The sequence below is a fragment of the Sphaerodactylus townsendi genome, linkage group LG03 (genome assembly GCF_021028975.2).
Source record: "Sphaerodactylus townsendi isolate TG3544 linkage group LG03, MPM_Stown_v2.3, whole genome shotgun sequence".
NCBI lineage: Eukaryota > Metazoa > Chordata > Lepidosauria > Squamata > Sphaerodactylidae > Sphaerodactylus > Sphaerodactylus townsendi.
The window spans coordinates 64,634,142-64,659,872 of record NC_059427.1 but is presented as its reverse complement, the minus strand read 5'-3'; the positions used below and the strand labels follow the sequence as shown (position 1 = coordinate 64,659,872).

The 25,731-nt window shown below is 41.9% G+C and overlaps 2 protein-coding genes across 7 annotated transcripts in view; one reads left to right on the top strand and one right to left on the bottom strand.

Annotated features, from left to right (window-relative positions):
* Positions 1-20,308, top strand: part of STAB1 (stabilin 1) — a 127,254-nt gene extending 106,946 nt beyond the window's left edge. For 4 of the 5 annotated variants that reach the window (XM_048491299.1, XM_048491296.1, XM_048491300.1 and 1 more), the window contains 16 exons: positions 326-402; positions 2,845-2,981; positions 5,168-5,317; positions 5,809-5,913; positions 7,258-7,365; positions 8,193-8,386; positions 9,258-9,402; positions 10,356-10,489; positions 13,194-13,359; positions 13,658-13,764; positions 15,265-15,384; positions 16,799-16,945; positions 17,148-17,267; positions 18,379-18,525; positions 19,118-19,231; positions 19,671-20,308. In XM_048491299.1, the coding sequence (XP_048347256.1) occupies positions 326-402; positions 2,845-2,981; positions 5,168-5,317; positions 5,809-5,913; positions 7,258-7,365; positions 8,193-8,386; positions 9,258-9,402; positions 10,356-10,489; positions 13,194-13,359; positions 13,658-13,764; positions 15,265-15,384; positions 16,799-16,945; positions 17,148-17,267; positions 18,379-18,525; positions 19,118-19,231; positions 19,671-19,727 (2,028 nt within the window). In that variant the 3' untranslated portion in view covers positions 19,728-20,308. Of the gene's footprint in view, positions 1-325; positions 540-2,844; positions 2,982-5,167; positions 5,318-5,808; positions 5,914-7,257; positions 7,366-8,192; positions 8,387-9,257; positions 9,403-10,355; positions 10,490-13,193; positions 13,360-13,657; positions 13,765-15,264; positions 15,385-16,798; positions 16,946-17,147; positions 17,268-18,378; positions 18,526-19,117; positions 19,232-19,670 lie in introns of all 5 variants that reach the window. The other variant, XM_048491298.1, reaches the window with a different exon arrangement.
* A 943-nt stretch (positions 20,309-21,251) lies between these two features.
* NT5DC2 (5'-nucleotidase domain containing 2) overlaps positions 21,252-25,731 on the bottom strand; it is a 28,595-nt gene continuing 24,115 nt past the window's right edge. For both annotated transcript variants that reach the window (XM_048491113.1, XM_048491114.1), the window contains exons 12-14: positions 23,482-23,622; positions 22,564-22,628; positions 21,252-22,198 (exon numbers count right to left, since the gene is read on the bottom strand). In XM_048491113.1, the coding sequence (XP_048347070.1) occupies positions 21,937-22,198; positions 22,564-22,628; positions 23,482-23,622 (468 nt within the window). In that variant the 3' untranslated portion in view covers positions 21,252-21,936. The remainder of the gene's footprint in view (positions 22,199-22,563; positions 22,629-23,481; positions 23,623-25,731) is intronic.

The window sequence follows — 25,731 nt, the reverse complement described above, 5'->3', positions numbered from 1 at the left end:
CCAGCTGTGTTAAGCAGAATTTCAATTGCAGAAATCAGAGTAAGGCATTGATCAAGGCATTGTCTCTTTGATTCAAGGTCTTGGTTTACACAAGTGAGTCAAGGATTGCAGGCCTAAAATTACTCACTAGGGGTAAAGCAGCTGGGCTACTCAGCAAGGGAAGTTGGGGTGGGGATTATCTGTCCTTTCTGGAAAATTCTGACATTGCTGTTCAGTGGAAAGGTCTCCTAAATAGTGTTCCAGAGGGAAAAAATAGCTCTATCATTAGTTTCAAATATAAAAAAAAAACTAGACATTTTTCAACAAATTTTCCCTCCTGATATAGGGACCTATCATGAGTTGCTTGTATAATGGACATGTACCTTTAAGCAAACCAGTCCCACACGACATTGTTGAAAGGAGGCCTTACTTCCCACAATTCCAACTCAGAAGAAATCTATGGAATCTTTTTACACGTAAGAAGGGGTGCAAGAGAAAATGTGTTACCCCCAGGTGGACATCCAAGTGCTGCAAAGATCACTATGGAAGAAATTGTCAAGGTAAGGGAACTTTATCATGCCACCTTATCCAAACAAAGCATTGGGCTTTGCTCATATAAAAGCAGGGTTTTTTTATTTATTCATTAATTCATTTATTATTTCACATTTTTATCCCACCCTATTCGGAAAGGCTCGGAGCGGATTACAATTTAACACCATAATTTTTTTAATTACCACTAAAATTGCAAAACACCTATAACATATTAAAACAACAAATTAATAAATAATGTCGATAAAAAATATATGGTGCATTTTAAGTTAATCGGTGATAGTCTCATCCCACTCTCTTTCCCACCTCAATCCCTAGTTCTGAGATCTGAGAGGAGCTGTTAGGCACCGGCTACTAATTGAAAAGGCCTGTGGGATAATCCAGTTTGGTAAGCCCCATGGAATGGAGATTGCTCTCAAGAGGGTTCTAACTCTCATTGGTAGTTTGTTGCCTAGTTGCCTATGTGAGACTAGTTATATAGACAGAAGTTATAAAGTAAAGTATGTTTCTCTGTTTGAACCACATGATGATGCGATCACACAAGGTGAACACACAAGGAATACCTTTGCCTTGCTAGGTATACACCATATGGGACCACATGGTGCTGAGCTATGTAACCAAGTTAGTTTTAGGATAGAAAGCTGTTCTTTATTTTTCTTCCATGTAAACCTCCCTTCCTAATAGAAAGTAAACTCATTTTTATAAAACCAGCAACTATCTGATGGTCTCTTCTTCTGCTACTCTGCTAAATATTAAGTTAAGAAACCCAACACAAAGCCAGCTGGATGTCTCGTGTGGAAGCCAGCCAGATGTCTCTCGGGCTGGGGACTGACAAAAGCACCTCTTCCCCATGAGCCAGGGTCCTTTAATGGGCACACATGTCATAATATTGGCTCTCAATAAGAACACTGTGAAGAGAAGGTGCTTCTAAGCGGCCATTTCTATGCATTTTACTGACTTCTAAGTGGGTTTTGCTTTCATTTTGTGCAATATGGCATGATTTTCGAACTTTTAGATTTTTCATGTTAAAGGAACAAGCCCCTTATGACTGCAAACGAGGGTAGTTTCAACTATCTGTGACCTCTTTCTGCTAGCCATACCCTAGTGCCCTGTGTGTACACACTGACATAGTTCTCATGAAAAAAAAACAATATGGGGATGAAAATGTCCAATTACTACATGGATGAACACAGTTTTTTTTGTCACATGTGCCTTTGTCTTTAAAGAAGAACTCCAGGGCTCTCCTTAGATCAGGACATCAGTTTCTGTCAGCATGGCCAATTGGCCACCTGGCCATGCTGGTGGCAGGGGCTGGATGGGAATTGTAGTTCCTGAACATCTGGAGAGCCGCAGGTTCCCTACCCCTGGTCTAGAAGAACTGGGTCACATTTCCATGTAGAATGGAATTAACGAAACCTAAATGAAGTTAAGTCTCCTAGAGCCATTTTAGGTCAGCATGACAGAGGGGGATTGAAGCACCCACATCATGTAAATCACTGTCCTGATCCACAGATGCCTGGGAAGCATGGACACTCCAGTCCACTTGTGCTCCAAAATCCTCATGACAGCCCTGAGGACTTTGCATTTTGAGAATATTCTGGCTAATGCAGCTGTGGCCTATGCTGGGTGGGATTTAGTGGTAAATGTCAATAATATCCTCTGTGTGTGTGTTCTCCTTCCACATATCCTGTGCCTAGGACTCTGAATGTGGCTCCTGTATATATCCCCTTCCATGTCCTTTTAGATCAGTTGAACAAGTAAGTTTTGCATGAAAGCATCATGTATAAACAAGGCTGAGCATGTGACTCATACGATGTATTAACCTTTGGTATTTTAATGGAATCCTAAGAAAATGTGAAGATCTAATAAGTTAACTGGCATTTGAAGAACAGTTTCAGAAGATGTTAGAATAAACTCAGTTTTTCCAGCTGTGTTGGCAGAATAAATTGCAGAAATCGTAGTAAGATGACAAGGCTGTCTTTGAGATTTTATGTCTTGTTTACACAAGTGAGTCAAGGATTGCAGGCCTAAAATTACTCACTAGGGGTAAAGCAGCTGGGCTACCTAGCAAGGAAGTTGGGGTGGGGGATTATCTGCCTTTTCTGTACCCTGACATTGCTGTTCAGTGGAAAGGTCTCCTAAATAGTGTTCCAGAGGGAAAAAATAGCTCTATCATTAGTTTCAAATATAAAAAAAAAACTAGACATTTTTCAACAAATTTTCCCTCCTGATATAGGGACCTATCATGAGTTGCTTGTATAATGGATACATGTAATCTTTGCCAAACCAACCTAATACCTACATTGTTGAAAGGAGGCCTTACTTCCCACAATTCCAACTCAGAAGAAATCTATGGAATCTTTTTACACGTAAGAAGGGGTGCAAGAGAAAATGTGTTACCCCCAGGTGGACATCCAAGTGCTGCAAAGATCACTATGGAAGAAATTGTCAAGGTAAGGGAACTTTATCATATTATCTATCCAAACGTTACTGCCTTCGCCTGCTGTTTTGCTTGGTTCGTCAACTACTACGCTATTTTATCCCAAATCATTCGAAACCGAGCGACGGCTGCAATTTAACACCGCTAATTTTTAATTACCACTAAAATTGCAAAACACCTATAACATATTAAAACAACAAATTAATAACAATGTCGACAAAAAATATATGGTGCATTTTAAGTTAACCGGTGATGTCTCATCCCCACTTTTCCCACCACCCTAGTTCTGGAGATCGAGAGGAGCTGTTAGTACCGGCTGGCTAATTGGAAAAGGCCTGGTGGATAATTCAGTTTTGTGCCCCATGAATGGAGATTGTTCCCGCAGGGCTCTAACTTTGGCTGGTAGTTTGTTGCCTAGTTGCCTATGTGAGACTAGTTATATAGACAGAAGTTATAAAGTAAAGTATGTTTCTCTGTTTGAACCACATGATGATGCGATCACACAAGGTGAACACACAAGGAATACTAACAGTTAGGTATACACCATATGGGACCACATGGTGCTGAGCTATGTAACCAAGTTAGTTTTAGGATAGAAAGCTGTTCTTTATTTTTCTTCCATGTAAACCCTTCCTAATAGAAAGTAAACTCATTTTTATAAAACCAGCAACTATCTGATGGTCTCTTCTTCTGCTACTCTGCTAAATATTAAGTTAAGAAACCCAACACAAAGCCAGCTGGATGTCTCGTGTGGAAGCCAGCCAGATGTCTCTCGGGCTGGGGACTGACAAAAGGTTCCCCTTCGATGAGCTGAGGGGCCTTGAAGGGCAATATGTCATATTGGTCATTTCAATAAGAACACCGTAAGAGAAGGTGCTTCTGGTGGGCCATTTATGCATTAATGACTCCCCATGGGTTTTGTTTTCATTTGTGCACAGTGGCATGATGAACTTTTAGATTTTCATGTTAAAGGAACAAGCCCCTTATGACTGCAAACGAGGGTAGTTTCAACTATCCAGACCTCTTCTGCTGTATTACAATTCTAGTGCCCCAAAAATAACACGATATGAAGTTCCTATGAAAACAATATGGGTCGTCCAATTACCAGCATGATGAACACAGTTTTTTGTCACATGCCTTTGTTCCAGGTTAGTTGAACTGCTTTTCCAGATACCAGTTATTTCATCAGTCTTCAGTCAGAAGGCCAAATTGGGCCGCCGCAGGGCCGATAAAATCAGTTCCTGAAACATCTGGAGAGTCGCTATAGTTCCTCTACCCTGTGTTATTAGGCAAACCATTAGTAATTTTTTAGCAGATTCTTGAACTTGAGACTCATGGCCATCCAGACTTGAAAATAGTGGGTTACTGCAAATATTGAAAATAGCTGGTTAAAGTAATCTAAAAAGGTACATTCTCATGCTGCACACATAGACCAAGGACAGATTCTTTTTTTAAAAAAGCTAATGCTTAAAGGGCATTTACATGCCTGAAAACACACAATAGATGTGTCGAGTGGATGTCTTCAAAACTTGATCTGTTCAGCATGTAGTGGAAAGTTAGATTCCTACAGGAGTAGAAAGAGTTCACAGAAGTGGATCTTTCACTGCCTTCCTATTTTCCTAACATCCCTTTGTTCCTGGCCCCTTTACATTTGCTGCTTTTGCAAGTGAAAGCAGGAGAGCACAGGAGACCCATTCCTCTTGTGTGGTTGGAAAAAGTACTCCACCAGCCTTCCTCCACTAGTGGAGGAGGAGGGAGTTAGTTTATTAGTATGTATTATTTAGCTGCTTAATCGAAAAACGTGGAAAGAACTTGCATATCGGGTCACCAAGGGTCGAGAATGACTGAATGGATAACATCAACATCATTATTTAGTTGAGATGTCCTAAAAATTGCAGTACTCTACTTAACCAAACCATGTTGAGGAATGAATGACTTCTAATCAGCCAATAATTTCTAGTAGATTTTTCCATTCCCTTGTGGTCCATGGTGGCAGAGGTAAGGCAAATGACCCTCTCTGAACTTCTAAACAAAACAAAGCAAGCTTCTTTGGATGGAATAAAGTTCTGTTTTTACACATTTTTACTATTTTGTTCTTAAATTGACACCAACAATGCTTTTCAAGGAAGACTGGAAAAAAATCAAAGATGTTTTTAAGCACAGTTGGTTGGATAACATTATGGTGTTCTGTCTTTTCAGCATGTCCTGGGGGGCTTGAAGCACTATGCAGTAACCGTGGTGACTGTGACGATGGGTTTTATGGTTCAGGACAATGCATCTGCAAAGAGACATTCACTGGTACAGCTTGTGAACTGTGCATGCCAGGCCGATATGGGTTAGACTGCAAAGGTATGGCCATGTTCTCAACAACAGCCCCCCCTCCCCCAAAGTTTGATCCTTGTGGTCTGAACTGACCATCACAATTTCACAGTTAATTTGCCAGCAACAGACTCTGATAGCCACTTTATACATGTTTGTTCACAGATATGTGTTCAAATGCAGCAAAAAATGTATGCATAAGCATATCTGAAAATTGCATATGAGGATGTTTCTTTTTTTTACCTGGAACATTTTGAAAAGCTGATGCCTGGATGCAGCCTTCAGATTTGTTTTGTTGAAAAAGTTTTTTTCCCATTAAGTAACCTCCCAACAAGATTTGTAATATTTACATTAATAGAAAAATAAATACTTCAAGGTAAAAAAGCAAGGTACCTGATCTACTCATAGTACTGGTTTATACACAGTCTACACATCATAATGTGCCAAACATTCTCCTCTGGGGCAATCAACTGTCCCTTAGCTAACCTGAAGCTATAATGGCTACTTCCATTCCTTTGCAGAATGTAATTGTACGGAGAATGGGATATGCAACGAAGGATTGCATGGAGATGGCTTCTGCTTCTGTGCTTCAGGATGGACAGGAGAGCGCTGTGAAATCCCACTAGGTAAATGTACCTAGCATCCTATTCCTAGCGTCATCTCAGAAAGCATCTCGGGGAAAGGATCTGATAAGCACATCTCAAAGCTGGTTAGGAAAAGATGTTTGGAGAAAGGGCAGGATAAAAATCTGGTAGATACATAAAAAATAACTTCTGTAGATGAGACTGAGAGGCAAGTTGCTAGCCTAAGGCTACTCAGGAAGCTTCATGGTTGAGTGAAACATTAAATCTTAGTCTCTACACTTAAACTCAACAGACGGTTCCAAAGTAGATGAGTTGTGATAATGTAAATGACCCTCGATCTATATCAGGCAAGAGCAAAGGTAGGTTTTGTCTAATCCGACACCACATGCTGATGACATCCTTTGGAAAAGAGAGAAGTGCAATTTCTTTTTTAAAAGTTTTTCATCCATCAAGGTGAGCAGTTAAAAGTGTAGAAAAGAATGAATTTATTTATCATTTATTTATTTTCTAAACTTATACCCTACCCTATATGGAGGTCTCAGGATGGCTTACAGAATTGCAAACTTCAATAAAAACAACATTAAATAACTCCATCACAGAACAGTTCCAGAGTATTACCCACCCACATACCCTCCCCCACCCCAGACCAGCAGCTTCTAGAGGGGGCGTCATGGAGGTCAATGGCTGGGCCAGAGTGAGGGGAACTGCGCCTGGGGCATGCATGCACCCTGCACCCCTGCCACACCCCTGCTCACCCCCTTCCCGGATCGCCCCATCACACCCCCACACTGGCGCATTCGGTGCGTCGTGCACCCCCCTTCCTCCTTGGCACTACACTACTGGTCAAAGGCCAAAGGTTTTAGTGAAGAGGAAAGACTTTGCCAGATGCTAAAACCCATAAAAGGTTAATGCCTGGCAAATTTCCACACAGAGGTTGTTCCATAGTTTGGGGCCAGCCACAGAGAAAGTCCTCCCATGTACTATCTCTCTCCACATCTCAGTGGGGGAAGAGACAATAAGGAGAGCCCCTCTACTCAACCTCAGTGCTCCTTCAGGTGCAGGTGCAGGTGCTCCTTCAGATAGGTGTGACCAAGCCATTTAGGGCTTTAAACCTTGAATTGGGCTCAGTAGCAAAATTACAGAACAGGTTGTTTTGTGACCTTCATATGTTTTGTCACTTGCATTTCTGGTTTTGTGAGATACTTTAGCAAAAGAAAGGATTTTTTAATGATGCTTTTTTCTTGGTTAGTAACACATTTTCTTTAATTAGAACTTTGAAAACCAAATTTAGTTTAAAAGTTGTGTGTAGTAATGAATATAATATAATTTCTGGAACTGAACATGAAAGTGAATTTGGCTGTTTTTCCTGACTTATTTCATGTCTAGCTGCGACACCCAAGTGTTCCCCAGCCTGCCATCGTAATGCCGTCTGTCGATTTAATAATACCTGTGAATGCAATTTGCATTATGAAGGAGATGGGAGGATATGCACAGGTATGACTGAAAAAATCTGTTTTGGTTAGGGACACCATCTTAATAGTGAATGGTTTTCTACATCACCTCAACATATCAACAGTTTCCACAATTTGGCACAGATCCAAACAGTGGATTTATCCCATGGCTTTGGTTCAAACGAGACATAATGTCTGACACAAGTCAGTTCATAATTCATTCATTTATATTCTGATCTTTGCACAGTCAACCATGACATCAGGGAACTGAAGTTCTCAATGTGCCAAACCCCAATTTGGCTTGGATCCAAGGTATCCACTTGTGTCAGACATGCTGAAGGTGGCCTGCACCTAGAGTGTGCCATTTTTTCGCATTGAAGTTCTATCATGCAAGATTCAGGAAGATGTGTTATTTCAAATGGAAACTGGCTTACTGATCACAACTTGTTCCAAGGAATTATGGAAATTATAGTTCTAAGGGCAACCACCCATGTCAGATTAGGAGGAGAAATGGCCCTGGAAAATGGCCCCTCTTTTGGCTTCTTCCCTAGCCCACTCCAGTCCCACCTCACCAATGGAGGGAGGAGAGAATGCCTGCCCAGTCAGACCTGATCAGGAGGTGCCTGGCTAAGCTGGGTGGCCAGGCAAGGTGAAGCTGGGTGAACTTGTCTCTCACTGGGCAGACCCATCCTGTCGCATGTTGTGGTGAGGGCAGGGGAAGCACATCCCATACCTTGCTTTGGTGAGATTGGGCTTGGGAGGGCATACCCCTCACCCTGGGTGACCTAATCCATACTGTGTGGGCCTTGCTCCTCATGGCTGCAAGATCACAATCAGAGGTGCTTTACTGGGTTGCTTGTTCTGCTGCAGTGATTGACCAATGTGGCGATGATAATGGAGGCTGCAGTGACTATGCAAACTGCACACAGATTGGAACTGTTGTCTCCTGCGCCTGCTTACCAAATTATCAGGGGGATGGCTTCTTCTGCAGTCCTGTTGACCGGTGTGCAGATGGCAGCAACGGGGACTGCAGTGAACATGCCACGTGCATCAGCACAGGTCCTGTAAGTACAATCCTGCTTATAGGAAACAGAAAACAGGAGGGGGAAGGTGGTCCTGCTGTGAGTGGGTCCTTGAGAGGTTTCTGCCTGGTGGCTATTTGCAAGAGTTGTTTATTGTGGAATGGGAATGGGAAGTAGGGATAATACATAGCCAGACATACATATATTCTAACTCTATAATACATTTTCTTTCCCCCTTTGGCAACACCCTATATGGCTGCAACTGCATATAGGAAGCAGATGTTTTTCCAAGCTAGTTATGATAACAGAAGATGTGACCTCTAAGCTTTCGTGAAGGAATTAAAAACTCAGCCCGCTTGGACTGGTAGATAAAAACTGGGTATTTTCTTATGCTGAGCAGCTGAAACTTGGGGAAAGCAAAACATAGTTTATCTGTTTCAGTCCTCCTTGTACTTCATACTGGAAAGAACTCCCCATGGCACATCAGCCATTAGGAAGGGCTGGGGCACTCTCTGACAATCATGTCAACCATTGACAAGTTTCCAGTTAGGGAATCTTCTGGAAAAGTAACTAATAGACCACCATTGTTTCCACAAAACACATGCAACTGACATCTTTGTATATTTTAATGATTTCTACATTGTGCTATAAATATATTTGGGAGAGCAGTCACGTTTATGGTGTAACTCAGGAATTAAACCCATGATCCCCACAACGGGCGATACTTAATCATTTTCAGTCAGCTTGCAACCAGTGTTGTTGGGGTTTTTTTAATTGTGTGGTACAGCGGGGGTTATTTTTACTGTTTGTTTATTTACTGTATGTGTAGTCTGCTTTTATGCCCAGACTCAAGATGGATTACAACACCACTTGTAATCCACTTTATAATCCTATGAGAGGTTTTGCCTTGCAGAATACTCGGCGGTGTGAATGCAAAGCTGGTTATGTTGGAAATGGAGTACAGTGCTTGGAGGAAGCAATCCCACCTATAGACCGTTGTTTAGATGAGAATGGGCATTGCCACTTTGAGGCTATCTGTACTGACCTTCATTTCCATGGTACGTGTTCCAGTTCTGTAACTTTTAAAACAGTTTTTGTTTTAGAACAGTGCCATGTTATCCATAACGCTAGGCTAGGGGTTTCTACTCCTGAATTTGAGAACTCCATAAATTAAACTGGAAAAACTAGATATTCCCTGTTGGCAAATAGAAAGGCCTATCTATGCAGCTCCAGTCATGATTGCCTTTATTTGCTGTACCAACATAACTCTTGATAGGTTTCCTTCCTTTGAATTCCAACATTTTGCTAATGGCTTTCTTTGCCTGAAGATACTTTTTTTTTAACTGTTGTGATTTGGGCACATCTTTAACCATCTTTAATTCATCCATAATAATTCATTATGATAAAAAAGAGAGAAAGTGAGATTCTGATTATACAGCTATAGAAGTTAATTATGTATATGGCTGGGGTGCTGTGTGGTTTCCGGGCTGTATGGCCGTGTTCTAGCAGCATTCTCTCCTGATGTTTCGCCTTCATCTGTGGCTGGCATCTTCAGAGGATGCGGCCGTGAAAGCCTTCGACAATATGTATACGACATTACAAAATTTATGTTGCCTAAGTGTATAAACTAATTCACATCGTAGATAGAAGAAAGAGAAAAAGAGAAACGAGAAAAGAAGGGGGGGGGGGAGAGAGAGTATTAACTCAAGGTTGTGATCCCTGCCTCCTTGATTGTATATCTGTTGTGTCCCCCCTTCCAATTTGCTTCCTTTCCCACTATTATTCCTGTCTCTGCCGCCACAGCCTTTAACACTGTACACCATCTTTAAAAGATCTTGCAATCAGAAGAAATCTCACACATAAATTAAACATTTGCAACTGTCTCCAGTTTGCTTGCTGAAGTTGGATTTAGTGATTGAAGACAGATTATATGGACATGTCAAACAGCCCTTTTCCAAATTTGACTGAAATGGTATTAAAACTGCAACAATATTGTATTTTTACTCTCCAGACAAAACAGCTGGCATCTTCCACCTCCAGTCCCCCAATGGAAAGTACAACTTTACTTATCGAGAGGCTGAAGCCCGCTGTGCCGCTGAGGAAGCTACCTTAGCTACCCTTCAGCAGCTGTCTGCTGCACAGCAGGTAATCCTGTAGGCAGTGCCTATTCATAGTCACAGGCTTATTTTGCCTCCTATCGGGTCTAGATATTTCAGTTGCTGTTCTGTCAAATTTCTGTGTACCTTTGACCTTTTGCTGGGAAATACTGAGAGAATGTCTCACGGATCAGCCATTGGCCTCAGCTAGGTGATGCCACATCCTTCACTGCTCGGGTGCATCACTTGGAGACTACTGTACTATGGATGTTTTTCTTGATTTATCTGCAAAAAAAACCTCACAAAAGGTGAAGATGGGCTTATGATTACTATAATCAGTAAAGTATTCATCAGTAGTGAAAAAAATAGTGAACAGTATAAAAAAGGCCTGTGAACATATAGTAAAACCATCAGTGAAGTAAAACTAATTAGAAGAGTAAATAAAAATGTTGTCAAGGTCTAGTTTGGCTATGCTGGCAAGGGCTGATGGGAATCATAGTGCATGAAAAACTGGAGGGCCATAGGTTGGAGAAACCAGGTCTAAATAATCCGAAGGAAGTAACTATGAGAAGGAAGTCCAGAGTCAAGATGACAACTCGTAAAGATATTGCTTCCAGATGGTTTTCAAAGGCAGCCCCATATGCAGCACATTGCTATAGTTCTATCCAGATATGATCAAAGTATAAATCCCTACCAGTGGTCAAGTCATCCATATAAAGAATAATGTAGTTCTCACACTAACCAAAGGCACTGCATACTGCAGGAAAAAATGGTCTTATTTTCCTTGCCTCTCTCCTAGTGACAGTTGTCAATAAGGACAGTGTTCAGCAGAGGCATATCGGGGGGAAATGGCGCCTGGGGCAACACTTGCTCCAGGCGCCAAAACCACCCCTGCCCCCTCTCACGCGCACACACCCCCGACTTACCTTAGCCTGCAGGAGCAGCAGTTCCGGGCAACCTGGCAGGGCTAGGCCAAAGGGCACGAGGCAGGCCCTTGGCCAGCTCTGGGCTGGGAACCTGCTGTGGGACCGTCACGCACCCCTCAGAGGCTCCGCCAGCTAAAGGAGCAGCCGGGCGGGGCGGGGCCATGGGCCTGCTGGGTGCCCCATAGGCGCACGGCTTGGGCCTGGGTGGGGGTGGGTGCAGCAGGGGGAAGGAGGGGGGTACAGGGGTGATTTTGCCCCCTCCCACGTGACTAAATTCCTGGCACCCAGGGACATGTGACCCCACATGTCCCCGTGACTGATATGTCCCTGGTGTTCAGGTCCAACCCAGGACTGGTTGCTAGAGCAGAATGGGGAAGCCAGACGGAACTTAATGTTGATCTGTTGTTTCTGAGACCCACTTTTAAACTATGAATAAACCAGCATGTGAGAGCATTGGTTCTGTTTTTGCTTTGAGTGATTCTGCAGTGTAGAAATATAACAGGCTGAGGGAAAATATCCCCTTTTGGGGAAGTAATTTGCATTGGTCCCTTCCCCAAAACAGGAATGGCCCATTATATTTTCCTGATTTTTTTCCTGTATTTTTTCAAAAATCGCTAAACTAGTGATCTTTTTCCCCAAACCCAGCTTGAATCCATGCCTGAGTGAACAGCATGGGTGCCAAATGCTTTATTTTTCCTGCCCACCACACATTTTCCTGCCTTCTTTAACCTAATTTCAGTTTCGTTTTTGCTGAGCTGCTCGTATAGTGTGACTCTTGGCCCCCCCACCATTTTGTGAACACTTTGAGGCAATTCTATCACAGCCTGACATTTCCCAAACATTCCCCAAGCAGTTTTCTCCCCATAGCAGTGATTATGAGTGCCATTTCACCCATATTTGTACAGTAACGCTTTGTTCCCTTTTTGGACAAATTTTATCATTTTTTATATCATAGTGTTAAGAGGGGATGTTTCATTTTATGTGTCGTGGTTTAAATGCCCTAAACAATTTTTCCACACTGGAGAAGGGGAAGGGGGAGGTCCCAGGTGTTGCCATAGATTCTCCACCAATTTGAAGCGTCAGTGGTGGAGCCACCAGGGGACGGGGGGGTGCACCACGCTCCAGGCGCACAGCTTTGGGTCACGTGGAGGGGCAGAAAATTCCCCCTGCCCCGCCCCCCAACACCCCCCCATGGCGCCCCCCCCCCCCCACACTTACTTTAGCAAACCGAGCAGGCTGGAGAACAGGCCTACCTGTTCTGGTGGGAACTACATTTCCCAGGAGACCCACAATCAGGTCTGTTCTCCAGCCTGCTCGGTTTGCTAAAGTAAGTGCGGGTGGGCGGGCATGATTTGCCCCCCCTCGCGGCGCCTCCCCCCACAGCCCCCCCCCCACACTTACTTTAGCAAACCGAGCAGGCTGGAGAACATTTTAAATAGCAGGTTTGTGTGACGGGGCAGAAAGAAAATGAATTATGCCCCCTGGCTTCAACTTGATTCCTTCACAGAAAACAGGCACCCATGCAAAGGGAAAAAATGAACCCAGATTCAAAAAGCACAGCTGCAACTTGTTATTATTGTGTTATGTAGAATCAACCTTTGTAAGATGCTATCTGCACTGTTTGGCTAATAAGTCTCATGCAGGTGCTCATCAGAATGGAAACGCTTCCTCCTGCTAGGCCAAACCAGACTTAGCAATTTGAGGGATTTGACTACCTAAATATATAAAGGCCAAGTGAAATATAGTGGGAGAACCTTGTGTAAGTTACTGTCAGCCTAGAATATGGGCAGCTAAGAGATGCCTGTTTGTCATTCTTTCCTTTCTCAGATGGGTTTCCACCTGTGCATCGTGGGATGGTTATTTAACAGATCAGCAGGTTACCCAACAGTGTACCCAAGTGCAAAATGCGGCACTAACCACGTTGGGATTGTGAATTATGGATTTCGAAGTGACTCCAATGAGACGTGGGATGCTTACTGTTACAGACCTAAAGGTGAGAGGGTCTTATGAAGTGTTTCTGCCTGATTTTCTTCCAGTTGAGAATAGTTATCCATCTATCATATTTTAATCACTTTTCTCCCCCCCCCCCAAAGACCAGGGTGGCAGATGTGAAGTTCTGTGCATTCCCATATTACCCTGAGCAGAAAGATTAATGGGGTATTTTCAAATCAATCTTTGCTCTCTCTTCCCTGAATTCTGTTAGCCTTCCAAGTGTGTAAAACTCCTTGGAATAGTGAAATTTCCCTCACATAGAAATGCTAGCAAGTCTTACTGTTGTTCCTCCTTTTCAGATGTACGATGTGACTGCAGGGATGGGTTTATTGGTGACGGTTATACCTGCATCGGGAGTCTACTGACAGTGCTGGAGCAGAAAGCAAACTTTTCAGTGTACTATTTTGTAAGTGCTAGAGCCTCATTTATGCTTCCCTAGGCTGTTAGAAGCAGGCAGGGTTAGAATGGGAGTGTCCTGCTATGTGTATTGCAGGAGGGAGAGATGGTGTCTTTCACAGCATGAACACTAGAGGTTGATGCCACACAAAGCTGATAATGTCATCCTTTCTAGCCACTAGGCAGAAAGCATCAAAATTACTAAAATCTGTATCTACACCAACTTATTTCACCTACATAGTGTTCAAAGCTTGTGCTTGCTTTTAATTGGTGTGCAGTAACTATGCAAATGCATTGTTACAATCTTGGTATTTTCTTGGAGCTGACTGTATGTTTACAATCCACACTCTCCCAGTAAATTTGCTTTGAACCAATCTACATACAGCTCCAGAAGAAATCTCCACAGCATGGTTTCTCCGTGCCAATTTGTTTTATGTGTTTCTTCTGTTGTCAAGAACTCACCAACATTTTACATGTGCTGCAGCCATGTCCAGTGACATTAGACTCCTTAGTTGAAACGGGCAGGTGGCATTTGTCTGGAGAGGTCATGTATTTGCTTCATCATAATGTTCACAAAAAGAGAATATTAGTGGAATATAAACGTGAGAGATTGCCTCTAGGGTGTTTTCAGGACCCTGACTAAAACCTAGTTTTCATATGCAGAAGAATATGGTAAAATGCCAAGGTGAGGTCTTACAGTGGACTGCACGGAAAGTGATGGATTCCAGTTTTACTTCTTGCATGCATATCAACAACAACAAACCAAACTTTTATGCATTTAGAAAACTAAGCTTCTACCCCCTCTCTTTACTTATTGTGCTGCTGATTTTCTATTTGCAGAGAGGAACTTTCTAATGTGATCTAATGATAACATAGAGGAACTTTCTAATGTGATCTAATAATAACATAGAGGAACTTTCTAATGTGATCTGCCACCTGTAATCTGAAGTGGTGTCGTTCATTCTGCCATCTCAGCATTTTGGTAGCTCATTCTGTTATGTACATTAAATAAGTGCTCTCATGCCGCAACCAACTTATGGTGATCCCAGCAAGGGGCTTTCAAAACAAGTGAGAAGCAGAGATGGTTTTCCACTGCCTTCCTCTGCAGAGTCTTCTTCAGTGATCTCCCATCCAAGTACCGATCCTGCTTAGCTTCCGAGATCAAGCTGCCTTGTTCCCCCACCCACCCATTCTCTTATGTGTGTAAACTAGTCCTAAAACAATTAGGGGAAACAATTTGCATTCCCTAGTGTTTAAATATTTTAGATTCTATTATATTGAGGCTTTCTTTGGTCACTGTGATTAGTTTGGTTGGTTTAAATTAGTGCCAGGCATTTAAAAATATTTACATTTAAATGTATTAATGTGTGGAAATGACTAATGGCTGCTACGTAAGACAACTGCTGTGAAGGTTTTCAACTAGCAAAAAGAGATCTTTCCTTTGGACTTGATTTCAGCTAGACAAAGCCACACCTTCAGGTTAACAGTGAGGTTCTTTTCTCTGTTTCAGATGTTACTGGATTATGCTAACGCCACCCAAGAAGGACTGGAATTTCTGGATCTCCTTTCTGATGACACCACTTATAAAACCCTTTTTGTACCATTGAACTCTGGCTTTAGAGATAATACAGTAAGAAGTACAGAATGAATACTAGACTGAAGAATATCTACGCTGCAAACATAAATTAGTTTAATGTTAATTTCCTTTTCCCAAGGAGTCCTGAGAATTCTGGTACTATAGGGGTCTAGGATCTGAAACAAAGAATTCTCTGCACCTTCACAGAATGTCAGTGATAACTTTCGAAAAGAATAGCTTTGCAGTTTATCATTAAAAGTATGCTTCACTGAACTTTCAGTGATTATTTTGAAAACAGTGTGCCATTACAAAGATGAGAATATTCCTCCTAGCTTCATTTGGCATGGGCCTTGTTCCAGCAGTGCTAGAGTATGCATTCCCCCCTCCTTCCCCACACCAGCAGTTTTAACTTTACTCATAATTAATGCCTCCACAGGCTCCCAAACCCACTTTGCCTAGCAACTGTTGTTCCCATAGTCATGGCTGTTGCTGTGAGAGCAGAGGGGTTGGTAGGTCTCTTTCTTCATTGATATCTGGAATGAATATTGCTGTACCAGATTGCCAGGCTTCCTGGGAAATGAAACTTTCACCTGACTTCAGATGCCCTAGGAAAGCTACGTGGCCCAAGGTTCCTGTTGTTTGGGATACTGCCATAGCATTGGTCTAAGTGCCTGTGTAGTGGGAGAGTCAGCAACCTGCATTCTTGCTGCTGCCACTACAGCACTCTTCACAGCAGAGAAGTAAGGGAATGGGAATGAGTTAGAGGTTATTTTTCAGAACAGGTTAAAAATCCCAGTTGGGAAACAACTTGTGGGGCTACAATGCTCACCTTATATTGAATTGGACTATTATAAGGGGCTGAACTTTGTATTCTGAACCAAGGAATTATGAATGTTGGTGACACCTAACCACAAGGAAACCCTGGCCTTGTACTGAAGTTGCTGAGCAGTAATGAGACTTTGTCATGCCTCGAGACTAGCTTGAGTATAAGCCAACGTGCTCACCTCATACAGGAGTTTGTGGCATTTCATGCAGGCTTCCATTTTGAGCTTTAACTATGCTCATTTTACTTTATAAATTTACCTCACTGGTAACCAGTTTGAACTAAATTCAAATTTGGATTCATTTAAATGAACTGACATGTATTTTGAGGTAACCACTGTTTTCGTGTAGGAAAGATAATGTTTTTCTTCAACCTTGCCTGCAACCTACTAAAAGTTGCTATGATTCTTGACTTCTAACTATGAAATAGGCTTTATGTTACAGGCCTAACCCCATGTCTGTTCAATTAACATCCACCTGCTGTGCCTCAGATGAGCTTATATATCAAAGAAACCAGAACTGAAGGCAGTATGCAGTTTGCTATGATTTTGATCTCCCCTTTAGGAGTTCAACAATCAAAGAGTCTATTTATCAATAAAATAACTAAAGGAACTGAACTTTCTGGGTTGTTGTTTTTTTTTACCAGTCTTTAACATTAAATGACCTGAAGCTTCATGTCTCAGTGGGAGATGAGCCTCTCCTAAGCGTCAATCTCACATCTGGTACAATTATATCTTCGCAAGCAGGATACAGCCTTTCTATTGCAGACTCCGTGAACAACACCCACTCTCTGGTGAGTACTTGTAGACAACTGGGCAGAATCAGTTTTCTCTTTATGTACCTTTATGTACCCTTAAAAAAAACCTTTGAATTCAACCCTTTGAACAAAACACTGTCTTGCTATCAAATTTGCTCCACAATTCTAAGAGCTCTTTAAATAGAAAACATTTTAAATGAGTGATTTGTTAAGATTTTCTTCACTTTTATTGTACCAGGGTTCTAAGACAGTTAACAATACTATGATTGTTGAGTGGGACATTCTGGCTTCCAATGGGATAATTCATGCTATTGAAACCCCATTAATGGTACCGCTTCAACATGGGCATGTTGTTCAGGTAGGTTCCTGGTTTATTTATGGCATTCTGTGGTGTGTTTGTTCTAGTGTGAAACTGAAATCTCATTATTTCAATTATGAGAAGACCCTTACATTCCCTGCTAGCCCAAGAAGATCTACAGATTTGTTTGGGGAATCTACCTTCTGTTTCAGTTTTTAGATTTATTCTTTCCTGATGCTTATATTTTAAATATCTGCACATATGTTATTATTATTTTCTGTAAACCTTGGCTGCTTGCACAGGGTATGACTTCCCTGCATTACTTCTATTGCTACTGCACATGTAGAGGTGTTGGCAATGGTGGTTCCACATAGGAGTTCTCTGTGCGCTTTCCAGCTGCCATTTCCCCCACTGTAACATCAGAGTGATTTCAAAAAGATCAGCAATTTCTATAGTGGTAAAGGAAATGACAGTCCCGAGGGGTGATAGCAGGAAAATGGTGCTGATGTGAAAGGCACCTTTGAACTACAGCCTTCACATACAGGTAGCCTGAGAATGTTCTTGGCTCGTGTTATTTCCTAAAAGGTCAGAGTGAAGCAGGTTTGGGGAAGAACATACTAAGGATGGGAAAAACCTGGATAACGGACAATATTATGTGGATACCCCCTCCCAAAAAAGTGCTTCAGACCAGATTGGAAGCAAAGGAATAGGAAAAAACTGTCATGTGGAAGTGGCTGTTCTCAATCCAGAGTGGTAAACACAATGATGAAGTAAAAACAAATAATCAGAGATAATCATATATCAAACCTCTAACTGATATTGTTCCTCGTCCACCCCACTGCAATACATGCTTTGTGCAGTCGGGGCTGTTTAAGGTGCAAAATGATGTTGATAGAACAACAGCAGAGACAGGAAAGGGAGTACCATGTGATGGGGCCTGCCAAAGTGGTCAAGGATCTTCCCCTCCCAATACTGGCTACTGTACACTTTCAGTCTCTTTGAGGAGATCACATTTTCTCACCTCCTGTTCTGATATTAGCTGCTGCATAAAGGTACGGTACTTTGACAAAAGGTGCCCTTGATGAAAGGCAAGTGGCAGATAAAAATGTGTTAAAGTTGTCCTGTAGGCTTATGTTTTCAAGCATGAACCAAGTATCTTTGCTTTTTTCAGGTTTTGGGCGATGTAAAAGCATCTGCTTCTGCTGCAACCATCGGCATGAGTACTATTGCTATAGGGCTGCTATGTGCAGCTATTGCAGGAATATCCTACTACTGCCTCAGAAGAAAGAATCAGGGATTCCAGTTTCGCTACCTGAAGGTACTTACGTGATTTGTTTAACAGGAAAGGATTGTACATGCATTTACTTCTGATCTATTTCTGTAATTAGCCCCCTACAGACTTTTTCCCATTCTGCCATTTGGTTGTAATCTTATTTCTGGTCAAAAGAAATTGCTGGTATTCCTTTAAACTCCATAGCACTGCACCCGTTGTGACATCTGAGAAGAGGCACTAATGGCTGACACTAGTTTGGCTGACACTAATGATTTAAAAAACCTAGGAGAATAAATCTGATATAACTGTGTAGTTATTGAAATCAATCAAGGAAAAATGCTAACCAGGATGACGGAAGCAAATTTAGCCTTATTGTAGAGCTGAAGTCTGCAGTTCAAATATCAGAACTGCTAAGAATGGCCTTTGGCAAGTCCAGAGGCTCAACCAGCCATCTCTGACAAGGAGGTAATTATAATTAACACTGGCTTTGCTTATAAGATTGCTGTAATGGTTACTGAGACCATTTTCACTTTCCAAAATGTACATAGAACAGGTGCTGGCTCTGTCCATTTCCAATCAACTCATCAGTGCTGCCATTTGTAAAGCAAGAAAATGTTTAATCTATTTGTACTTTTAGGCTGAGCTGGAAGATGAAGAGCCGTTACCCTGGGAGGAAAGGAGCCCAGCCTTGGTGTCCATCCCAAATCCCATCTATGGAACCCACAGTTCTCTCTACGATGAGCCATTTGAAGTAAGAGAGCCAGTCTTCAGCTTTTATTGATTTATGTGTAAAGTGAAACTGGGTCTCCCAGATCCTTGTTTCACCACTGTATTACACTGGGTGAATTCATCTGACTGAAGCGTAGATAATTGCTTCCTTGTAATTGTACTTTAGTTTAAGTGACAGAAAAATAATTGCAAAAAACTTAAGCGGGGTGGGGAAGGCAAACGTCACTAAGAGTTGCAGGCATTCCCTTTGAACACAACAAATTATTAACACACAGAGCTAAAATTGTTGCTTCTTAACTGAAATTAGCATAGCTAAATACTTTCGTTTTTCTTAAGTTTATTAGAACTTACTACATGAGTGCCATGTTAGCTGGCCAGGTGATAGGATGGTAGAACTCAAAGCTTGATAAATGGAGCAGTTTGTCAGATTAGTCTAATGTGTGTTTCTATTGTGGTTTTAGGATTCTGCCAATGGAGAAGACTTTTCAGATACGCATGGAATTTTTGCAGATCAGTAAGGTTATTTGTATTGCAGGAAGCCAGTGTTTCCCAGGAGCTTTTCCATTCAGAAGGAACAGTATGTGGCCTTGGTTGTCACAGACTGCTATGATGTTTTTATGCATCCAATAGGAGCCAACTGACAAGTGACTGTTAGGTGAATTGTGATGCTCATCAGCTTAGACATACTTCTGTTCCATTCCTCTTCTTCAAGACTTGGACTGAGTACTGAAATTCAAAGAGGCACATGCATGGAGACTTCACCTATTTTACCTTCTGAATGCAGCACCTTGTGCTGTGCTAGATGCTGCTTTGAAAGGTCTTTCAGTTTTGTGAAATTGTTTAGAGGTGAACTGAGGAGTCGGAGGGGAAAGGGATCCTTGAAAAGCCCTGATGCATACTCAAGATCATTTATGGGCATTTCTATCAATGAATGTTTTTGTTCAGGATACTGTGGAGAACACGCGGAAGGTCAGTAAAAAGCTTCAGAGCTGGGCAGTGTGAATCATTTTTCTCTGAAACTGGACTGTTTGGCCCTCCATTGAACATGTCTCTTCTGTGTTACACAATTTGAAATAAAAATGCTACCTGTGAATTGTAATTGGAGAATTGTCTATCTATTTTGCACATGTTTATAATTTGATTGTTTTGTCTACCTAAGTTAGTTTTCTAACACCCTTGCTCAGAACTTGCAAACTGAGGGTCATGGTTTTCTTGACTGAGTCAATCCATCTCATGTTGGATCTTCCCCCTTTTCCTGCTGCCTTCAACTTTTCCTGGCACTATTGTCTTTTCCAGGGACTTTTATCTTCTCATGATGTGACAAAATACGGTAGCTCCAGTTTAGCCATTTTAACTTCTAGGGACAGTTCAGGCTTGATTTGATCTAGAATCACTTATTTGTCTTTTTGGCAGTCCACAGTATCTGTACAACTCTCTTCCAACACCACATTTCACATGAATCAACTCTCTTGTCACCCTTCTTCCTTACCCAACTTTCACAACTATACATAGTAATAGCTATATGAACACGGAGGCCGGGAATGAAGTATGCTAAAACATTTCTTGTTACGAATAAGAATGCTGGGAACCTTTCAGCAGAAAAGTGAACATACCGTATTTAGTGGCTACCAACAAGCAAGCCTTGGACCTTTCTGCCTTTATCCTAGTTAGCCTCAAGTAGCTGCTGAAAAACTCCACAGTTCCAGCACCCAGCTCAGATCACACCGTTGAATGGTGTGCATGGGGATGGCAACCTACAAATTACTTGATGACAACATCAAACGTGACTTGCATTTGCAAATGAATCCTTACAAAACATATTCCCTGTCTTTCGAAAGCAATGTTTTCCTGTGATGTTATTCCACACATTCTGCTGCATGTAATGACATGCAGAGTGAGTAAAATATGTACATGCAGGTAGAAATGGCTCCTCAGTCTAGCAGAAACACATAGTAATAAGAAATCACACTATTTCAATTTCTATTAATTTCTGGATCAGCAACCACACTAACACAGATTCATACAGAAGGCTCAAGCAAGAATAAGATCTGTGTTGGTTATTGTCTTTGACCTTTATTGTTTCATGTACCATGCTCAACTGTTCTTTTAAATACACTGGTACCTTCAAATTTATCTTTGTATTTACATCAAGTCTTTTAAATAAAAGATAATTATTTTAGCTCTCTTCACAATTCTAATGCACTGTGTATCGGCAATAAGGCAAAAGTGATACAAGTTACTGAACAACAGGTCAGGACTCAGGTCTTAGGACTACAGGTGTTCCTACTGAAAGATGAACAAACATTCCAGACTGCCAGTATTATCACAGCTAATGAACTTCTAGGTACAACACTTTTGTGCAGATAAAGCCAAACAGAGCTGTGTAGCATGTATAGATGTTGAAAATACCAATGACTTGTATTTAAGCCCATGACCCTGATTTGAACATCTTGGGCAAATTTACTTGGTGAAGACACAAAATTTAACTTTTCAGAAAACCTTCCTTTTCCAGTCTTGGTTACTTGGTTTAACAGTAAAACATTTTTATAAGTCAATTTTTCTACTCTAGTTCAAGCCATTCCAGCTGTCTTCTCTTAGGAAGTGCTGAGTGGCAAAGTGCAGAAATGGCCAGACAGTAACTGAGTAGCAATTTGTGGCAGAGCAGTCAAAACCCCTCATACATCTATTGCCACAGTGGTGTTTTTAACCTGCATTTCCTGCTTTCTTTCATCGGATATGCAGCATTTCCTCTAAGAACGGGGTCTTCATGCAGCCAGTGCAGAGCTGGTCCATCCAGAGGGGAGCTTCATGCTGCAGAGGGGTTCGCCGAGGGTAAAAAGTGAAGTTCACATCATAGTTCAGCAGGCAGCTAATAGATGCCATGTAGATATCAGAAAAACGAATCAGTCTCCGAGAAAAGTAGGTTGGGTTGTGGAAAGTTCGAAAAATGCTCCCAAACTGGGGATTAAACAGGTTTTTTGTAAGGGATCTGAAAGGAAATAAATATTATCTGAGCATCACTGATAATTTGAATTTTATCCGTTTATAACTGCTATGCTATGTTTCCCCAGAAGGTGCCATCATTATCCTCCTTTGAACATGGTCATTTTTAGGAATTCCTTGAAGGTATGGGAGACTTCAAGGAACAGGTGAAAAATGACCAGCACTAAATTCATCATCCCTCAAAAGGATAATTATCTGTACCCCAGCAACCCTATCCAACCAAACAACACAAATTATATTATGTTTATGAGTGTGATATTTAACAGAGACATCAATTTGATGTTTCCGTTTCTGGAGTATGGTGAAAGAATTATTTTAAAGTGCATAAAGGTAAGTTACAGCAAAAGTTACCTAATTTCCTGTCGTTCTTTCATCCACTCTAGCAGTACTTGTTTTGATTCAGCATCTTGATACATCTGAAATTGAAAAAATTATTTTGAACATGCCAACTTTAATAGAGATCAGTTTTTTTCGTTGTGTGGACACAAGGCACAATGTGTGTGCACAATGACATTAAAGTTATTCTATTCTATTCTCTATTATAGTAAATTCCTGTCCGTAAGTAGAAGAAACTTTACAGCACATAACCAGCACATTGCAAGGTGTATTCAGTTGATTTACAACTATGGATCTCCATTTTTTGTATATTTTGTTTAATAAGTTTAGACAATGAAGTTCATACCTTTGTTTTTAAAACCTGAACTATGAATTACCCGAGATACATATTAGATGGTAAATGCAGATTCAATAAAAAGTGAAAATGAGGCGATAGTGAAGTGGGTCACTATTGTTCACTTCGCCCCCCCCCCCCCATAAATAACATCAGTATCAGAGTCGCAGGAAAGAATACGTATTACATCAATCCTCCAGGGATAATCACAGCTGGAGAAGAGAGAATATGTTTTGACAGGGAAGACTGTTGGGGATTTGCCAAAATGCAGGTCTTGCACTCCCCCTTTCCATCTCACAGAAGGGAAATCTACAGTAATTATTTTTTTCCTGTACCAACTTGCGTCCCCTTTGCCTAGGATGGTGAACTTCAGCCAGCTGATGGCCGAGGGCCATATTCTTATTCCTGCTGCTGAGTGGACAGCAGCAGGAATAAGAATATGGCCCTCAGCCAGTAGCTGTCAGCAAGTGACCCAGGAGGCTCTGAACATTCCTTCTAAGGACATTTTTTAATGTAACAACTATAGATGATCTTCTCATAACCTCACCAAAATGATGCATGTTTTATTTTACTACCACCAATTACTTTGTCTGTTTTACCTGCATCCTCTCCAGAAGTCCTGTAAGTGCCTGTTGCCAAGTCAAAGAATGCATATATTGCTCTGTATTAATGATACGGATTTCTGTTTCCAGTTCTGGAACAATGGCTCCTGTCCTCCAACCATGGAGTAGCATAAGATCCTAACACAGAAGGAGGCAGCACAGTGGTTTAATACTAGAAAGCCCCTTGATGCAGATTTGCAAATAAATTAGTAACAATGTTTTCAGTCCCACCTGCCTTTGCAAGTGAGGTACATCCAGGGCCTGAACAAAAGAGAGGCTACTTTCATTCCACTTACAATAACTTCCCTAACTTGCCACAGGACAGTAAGTATTTACAAGCCCGCTGTTGTGAGAATGGGACACTGAAGAACACTAGCTGTGATCACCTTCAAAAAATCACTTTAAATTTGAATGATCATCATGTAGGATGCTTTGGCTGTGGAACGATGCTTGCCCTACCAAGGTTAAGAACACGGCTGCATCATGTGACCATGAAACTTGACTGTGGAGGATTGTTGCTCAGGATATGCTTGTACTTTAGGAGGCAGGCTTGACAAAGACTCTACTTTCAGGTTGGATTGCATAGGTTAGTACTTCTTGAAACAAGTGCTTCCAACTTCCACCATGCTCTGTGCAGTTTCTGGATAGATATTGTGAGGAAAATGTCTCCCATCATATATTGTTTGCAATGGCAGGCTACACTCTCAAGGACAGTGGTGTATCTTGTGGGAGGAGGTGAGGCACCTAGGCACCACTTGCCTCGGTCATGGGGGAGGGGGCGCATTTGACCACTCAACCTTCCCTCACTGTCTTGCTCTCCCATCACTTCATTCTCCCTCTGCGCCTTGCTCGCTTTCTGCCTCACTCTCCTGCCCACCATCCACTCTTCCGCCTGTCTGCTGCTTTGGAGAAGTAAGCCGCCATTGCAAGTTTGAGAGAGCAGGTAAGGGCACTATTTTTTGGGAAGTGCCCGGGGACAGTTTTAGTACCTGCCCTGGGCACCATTTTCTGCCTATATGCCACAGTGCAAGCAGATCAAGCCTTAAACTGTTTCAAGTGGCTAATGATATAGGGGCTACATAGCTGTTATTTTTCTTTAATTAAACAAATGTATACTATGTTCTGTTGAAGCCTCAAGGCAGGTTAAGCGAAAAACAAAAGATAACATTTTCTAATACAGGGGTGACCAACTCTAGCTCTCCAGATGTTCAGGGGCCATCAGCCCCTGCCAGAATGAGTTCCGCAAAAACATTGGCCATGTTGGCAGGGGCTGGTGGGAATCATGGTCCATTAACATCCGGAGGGGTTAGAGTTGGACACCAATGTAACCAGACTAAACTCTGTAGTGTCAGATTATGGAGTAGCAGTCTTGGGCACTTTCATAAACTCAGCAAGTGCATGAAAGATGATGTACAAGTCATCTGCTCAGGACTAAGTGTACCATCTTGCATTGCCAAGCAGCAGGTTGGACAGGTGGGGAGGGGCTTTAGCAAAAGAAGATCTGCCTTGCATGCAGAAAGTCCAGAGTTCAGTGCCTACCATCTCTAGTTAAATGAATCAGGTAGGAACTGATGTGAAAGACTTCCACCTGTGACCCTGGAGAACAGCTGCTAGTCAGAACAGACGATACTGACCAATTGTCTAATTCAGTATAAGGTAGCTTCATATATCCAAGGGTTTGGCAGCTGGAAAAAGTGCAGTGCCAAGACCCTCTTCACTGGGGATAAGGAGAAGGCATAGGGCCACACTTAAAATGTACCACCAACCAGCTTCTGCCATTCTTTTTACCAAACAAAAGTCTCATGGTGCAGGTGTGAGGCTACCCTCCAAATTCCAGTGAATATCCACAGAGAAATTGAGCTGGTATGTTTCTGCAGGACTGTTTATTCTGTTTTTATGAAAAAAAAACCAAAGTATGGTTTGAGCACTGGGTTGCATCTGTGTTCAAGGTTTATGTCCAGAAGTGGCTCGGCAGAGAATGGGAGTGGTGAATGGTTGACAATGAGTTCTGCAAAAACATCACCTTCTAAATGAGATGTTAGAGGAAGACTGCTTTGCCATTCCTTTTCCACCTCATGCTCACCAGTGGCAAGTGGGCTACTGATGTGAGGGTTTGCCAGCAGTCTGGGAGTACAAGGGAATTCTAATGGCAATGGGGGTTTACTGGATTTACATCAGGACAGGGTGAAAAGTGAACCAGCTACTCAATGGCATGTGAGCCACGAGATGAGGATGTTTTCCACAAAC